The 5804-nt window shown below is 43.6% G+C and overlaps 1 protein-coding gene across 1 annotated transcript; it reads right to left on the bottom strand.

Moving 5' to 3' along the window:
- Nucleotides 1-501: 501 nt before the first annotated feature.
- Nucleotides 502-5541, bottom strand: LOC120680817 (anthranilate synthase beta subunit 1, chloroplastic-like). The gene is made up of 8 exons (XM_039962371.1): nucleotides 5352-5541; nucleotides 5059-5234; nucleotides 2148-2218; nucleotides 2004-2041; nucleotides 1802-1912; nucleotides 1617-1716; nucleotides 1007-1142; nucleotides 502-848 (listed from the first exon to the last, which is right to left on the bottom strand). The coding sequence occupies exons 1-8, from the start codon at nucleotides 5461-5463 to the stop codon at nucleotides 747-749; spliced, it is 846 nt and encodes a 281-aa protein (XP_039818305.1). The 5' UTR covers nucleotides 5464-5541; the 3' UTR covers nucleotides 502-746.
- Between the last annotated feature and the right edge of the window lie 263 nt (nucleotides 5542-5804).

A 5804-nucleotide genomic window follows, 5' to 3' on the forward strand; every position in this document is an offset into this window, starting at 1 on the left:
GTTCCATTCATATGTTCAAAAATTCGATGTGACGGATATTGTACAAACTTTTTTGGAAACTAAAACACCCCCTTAATAATTACAGGCCGCTACCCTCGTGGGAAAAAAAACTTATCAAGTTATAAATGTATGAATACATGTACGCATCAAACCATAGGTACATATTTCCATGGCAAACACTTAGTTCAAGCTAAGTTTTTAAGTAAATGTATGTCAATTACACGTGGATGTAATACAAACAAAAATTGCATAGAATAATATGTAGGAAAAAGCATATCACATTTGAATATGGATAAGAAAAAATATATATGAGTATTGTGTTAGAATATGACCAAAAGAGGAGTAAAGAAAAAACATTAGCTACCCCGCCTATATAGTTTTCTGTGAATTTTCAACAACTATGTTTCTTAAAAAATACTATCTCATGCAACATCAGGTGTGCAGAGATTTGCAGGAGAACGCATGTAAATGTCAGTGATTGTTAGGAAAATTTCTTCTACCAATCTCAATGGGAGTATAATCGGATTTATTCATCGGAAGAGCACAGCACCGGTGCTTATTTCATCAGATGGACTTTATTCGGAATCTGGTCCATGCGTCTTATACATTACAATGAACGCAACGAATGATGAGACGAAAGCTGTTTCCAAGTTAACTTTCAGTGCCAATCCTGCAACGGTGCGGCTCAAGCGACTTTTTCTCTGCTTCTGCCTGATCTATGGAGCCACTGGTGGCACCTATCTCCCCTACGAACGCTGCTTCTCCAGTTCCTCAATGAATTTGTAGAAGTTGAGGATGATTTTCTTGCCCTCGGGGGTGATGATGCTCTCCGGGTGGAATTGGACGCCCTGAAATAGTCAGCGTTAGCACATAGCACCCACAAGTATACAGCTCCAGGTAAACATCGTCAGCTCAAGTTTCTAATAAAGAACATCATCAGCCCAGCTTGAAGGGCCAGCGGAAGCATCAACTGGAGTGCCCGTGAAGCACTGGGGAGTAGAAATACCTGGATGTGCTTGTACTTCTTGTGGCGTGCGGCCATGATAAGCCCATCTTCAGTCCATGCAGTGGCCTCTAGAGCATCATGTGGGAAGGTTTCTTCCTCGATCACCAAACTGTGGTACCTCGCGGCAGTAAAAGGGCTGTCCATGGAAGCAAAGGATGTGTCAAAAGTCAAAACGAAGCCAGGCTTGGGAGGGGTAGCACAAACTGAATTAACAAACAGATATGTTTTCCTGACAAAAGTGTTATATTATTAATACAAAGTGTAATGGTATACAACCATCACCTCAACAACTCCAGTAAGAAAAGATTATCGTTCTTGAAGAAAAGAAACAAAAATTTAGGAACTTCTCATACATGGCAGAATGACTTTTCAATTAAAAATAGAATGAACGACAAGATGTTTCCTATAACTAGTAACTTTGGTACAAGCAGCATAAGTTGCATGTCAAAATGTTAAGTAACAAAATAGCACTTGATGAAAACTAGTGACAGTGGGAATTAGTAAGTGTGACCACTATAATAATAAGCTATGTGAATATGTGATCAGTAAAACGGTATATCACAATCAACATAAAATTTGGCTGATTCAATGGTTAGAAATCAAATCATACTTTGGCAAGCCATCAAATAAGGCCTTTCCTAATTCCTCATCGTAATAAACTGGAGAGCTTTTTCCATGCATCACTCCAGAAGGAGCACGGATAATCTTTCCTGCATATTCATGTACATAAAGGTTTGAGAGACAAAAGATCAGGTCTTGAACAAACTAGTGAGCTGGTATAAAGATAAATGTTACCTCCAAATGCCTCCCCAATGCACTGCAGACCCATACAAACTCCAAAAATTGGGATGGTTGGGCCCAATTCAAGAACAGTCTGCAATGATATACCAGAATCTTGCGGTTCACCTAGAGAACAAATTTGAAAGTATTTTGTGATATTCATGTACAGTATACTCAGGAGCTTGAACTCTTGTGATATTCATCAAGACAAACTTACCAGGCCCTGGAGAAATAAGTATTCCTCTTGGGTTCTTCCTATAATACATGAAAAGGCAGCATGATCATCAAACTGAGAGTTTCCTTTTTGGATAAAAAGCATCTACATCAAAATTAAAAACTGCTCTGAGAGAACAATACATACCTTTTTACATCCTCTATGGTCAGTTCATCATTGCGATATACCTCGAAGTTTAATCCAAGCTCCCCCATATACTTCATCATTAAACAAAAAATGTCAGCAAAGGAATATTTGGCTCATAGCATATGTATCTCTTTTCTTTCACTCTATTGTGTTTTAATAAAGTGCAAAAATGAAATGTGAATTTCAAAAAAGGATAAATGGATGGCGCCTATGAGGAACAACAGAAATACACTAAGTTAGCCTATTGTCAATAATAACGACGTGACCATAAGAAATATCTACCTTCACAAAGCAGTACACCATCCTACCTCCAGTGTAAGCATTTCAGCGTTACAAAGCCAAGGTAGTTTTATTAAGTGAACTTTTAAGTATTATCAAAGTCAACATTTCAAATCATGGCATGTAGCCTGACAAGTTATTCAATAAAATGACAGGGAAAATTTTCAGAGAATCCAATAGTCACTGATTTGTCACATAAAACATGCTTCCGAACAGAAGTCAGGCATTAACCAATACCTAGATGTTAATGACCCCCACATGCATTGTCTTCATATAGTGTTTTCAATTAATGGGCGTCACTGTTGAAGAGTCAGTAAATGCAGAAGCACCAATTCCAATTTTTTCACTTGAACACAAAAAAGGCCGTCTATTATATATACCACTACCATTCAGATGCATAGTTGTTTTACCAAAATAAACTTATATTTTGAGAAGTATACCTTTTATAGCTTTATAACAAAGGAACATTCCAATAAGCCATCCTTCAATATTAACCATGGTTTTAAAAGGCTACCTAACCCACCTAAGAGCTGCGGGGTCACCCTCCTACCTAGAGCTAGTGATATGCCTAATCCCTATTAGGTGTTGAATAATTCTTGTGCTTAGATAATGTCTCGGCTGTTTTCTTTCGGTTGGTTAGCATGTGCATGGATGGTTGTTAGGCTGTGCACGTTGAGCTCTGACTCGCACTGTGTCCGCGAGGGAGCGCGTCGTGCGGCACGAACTAGGCGTCTGGGATGGCATGTGTCGATGATGGACGTGCCGCGCATGTCGGATGTCACGACCAGGGGCGGATATGGGCCAAGGGCAACTAGGGCCACAACCCTAGGCGTGGCCCAAAAAACCTTTTATACCTTCTCTAATTTCCCACAGCCCACGAAGATTCGTGTAGAGTTTCCTCAGCTGGGCCGAGTTATTTTGCAGCCCGCGGCCTCCCTCGTCTCCCTCTTCCAAACATCTTGTGGCCTGGAGGCTGGAGCGCCGCCTGCTCATCTCCCTCTTCCAATATACCAATCCTCTTGTGGTCAATCTTGCAATGCACATTCATTTTCTCTGCTAAATTGGACATATTGGCTTATGAGATCATTTATGCCCCATTATGTAGACTAAATTACTAAATGAAGAGGACTAGGACAATAAGATCAACTTTATCCTAGAGTGGATGAAGATATAGATATGGTAAATTGGTAGGCGTGATGAACCGACTCAGCACTTGTTAGGTATTTCTTTACAATTTAAAATTTTATTGAGTTTGATGTACAATTATTTGGAATTGGAGATATAGTCTAAATCATGCAATTAAAATACTTTTCAGCTATTGATATTATGACTATTAGTAAGCACTTAGATAAGTGCACCTAGGCGTGAAAATCTGCCAGCTCCACCGCTGGTCACGACCCCGACTTAATTGTAATCGTTTCATTTATATGTGATTCAAGGAGTCCGAAAAACGTTGCCAAGTTTCGCAGCACAAATGAGATTGTCTCTGTGTTCACTATGTTCCAAATTCGGGCGAGTTTGTGTGTGTGATCGTGAGCTCGCCGGCGCTGTGGTCGACAACGTCTCTCCGGCAATCTCCAACATTAGGCATTAGGACACACTCCATTGACCACCTAGAGCGTTCATCTTTCGAGATCTAATCCCATGAAGGAATTTGATGCCAAATTCAGTGCCTGTGTAAAGCTATTCCAGGCAGAAATTAATAGAAAGGTAGTGACAACTCGAAGATATTCAATGGAAATGAGCACCAAGTTCGACAAGCCAACAACTACTGCATAAACCTTGAATTCGTAGTTCAAGTTCAGATCATGCAATGACGGAATGATACAACCATTTTGTGGAACAGGAAACACGTGATTGCCATCCCCAAGTAAGAAGAATGCAACCATGATTATGGCTTTCAACTTCCGTATCAATTTTTTTATAACAAGCACTGTTGATGTAAATTATTGATGTGCCTACCAAATTTTTTATGGGACTTTGTTCGATATCAGTTGTTTAGACTTTACTTTCGCACATTGACGATCCCTTCCAGATATGGAGGCCTACTTAGCGGAGTTAAATCCTATAGCAAAGTTCATATTATATAACAGCGGCATGGAATACATTCCGAGCAATCTTGTGATCATGGATCCATCAGTTGATCTAAGTACAAGTAAATTGAAATAACATTCCGGTTGGCTATTATAATGGCCAATAAACAATTTAAAGGATAACATTATCACTGACACAGCAAGGTGGCATAACATACATAGATATTATCCTAGATCTACCATCATGAACGAAAATCAAAGAAATTATTCCACCAGGGCAGAACATTTCACCTTGCTGATAGTAAAACATTTTTCAACATCATTAAAGTCAAAGGGAAAATGTTCAAATAATTATCCAGAAATGCATAAAAAAACAATCTGCTGCAACCATCAACATTTGAGCAAAACACATGAACAATGATGCACACATGCCACTGGAGAAAATACCCATGTCACTTGTGCAGTATGAGCCCGCCCATGGATCGAGATCGCCACCACTCAGTCATCTCCACTAGCAAGGATATCCCATACACAGATCACAGAACCAAACAATTCGGAAGAAGGGAACATGTCCCAGACTACACAAAAACGCCGTATACCTGGCACAGGTTGTAGGTAAAGCTGTCGTAGTTATCGATGACGATGATGGGCTGCTTCGCCGTGGCCGGGCGGCCGTCCAGGCCCGCCACCGGCGCCGCCGCGGCCGGCCCCGCGCCGACGGCCACGGGGGACGCCGCCTTCCCGCCCCTGACTGACAGCCCGCCGCTCGCGTAACCTGCGGGGAGGGAAGCAGCGATACCAAATCGGTCAGCGACGCGCCGAATCTGGCGACGAAGGGCCGAGGCCCCGAGGCCCGGAGGCGGAGGGTGAAACCGGGAAGAGCGGCACGTACGGTGCGCCGCCGGGACGCGCGCGAAGGCGGGTGCCGTCGAAGACGCCGGCGAGCGCGCCCGGGGCGCGGCGGGCCCCGCGGATGGCGCCGCGGCGAGGCGGGAGCAGGCCATTCCCGGCGCGAGGGAGGCGGGGCGGGGCAGCCGGAGGTGTGGTGGGCGCGCGAGGGTGTCACGTGGTCGGGGAGCGGGGGGAGATGCGGCTCGGCTTATAAATAGAAGGGTTAAATAGAAACGGGGCTTTTAGTGAGTGGGTTTACGGATCTGATCTGATCTGGTGCAGCGGCCATTCTCCGCTCCTCGTGGCCTGTAGAAATTGATAATTTCAAATCGATAGCACTGAGCCACGAGCGGCGCGGCGCTTCTCTCGTTTCTTTTCGTCGCGGCCGGGCCACCGCCGGGCCGGGCTGGGCGCCGTGCCCGTGCGTGCGGCGGCGCGGCCTGATCGAGTCGGG

This window comes from Panicum virgatum, chromosome 7N (assembly GCF_016808335.1).
Source record: "Panicum virgatum strain AP13 chromosome 7N, P.virgatum_v5, whole genome shotgun sequence".
NCBI lineage: Eukaryota > Viridiplantae > Streptophyta > Magnoliopsida > Poales > Poaceae > Panicum > Panicum virgatum.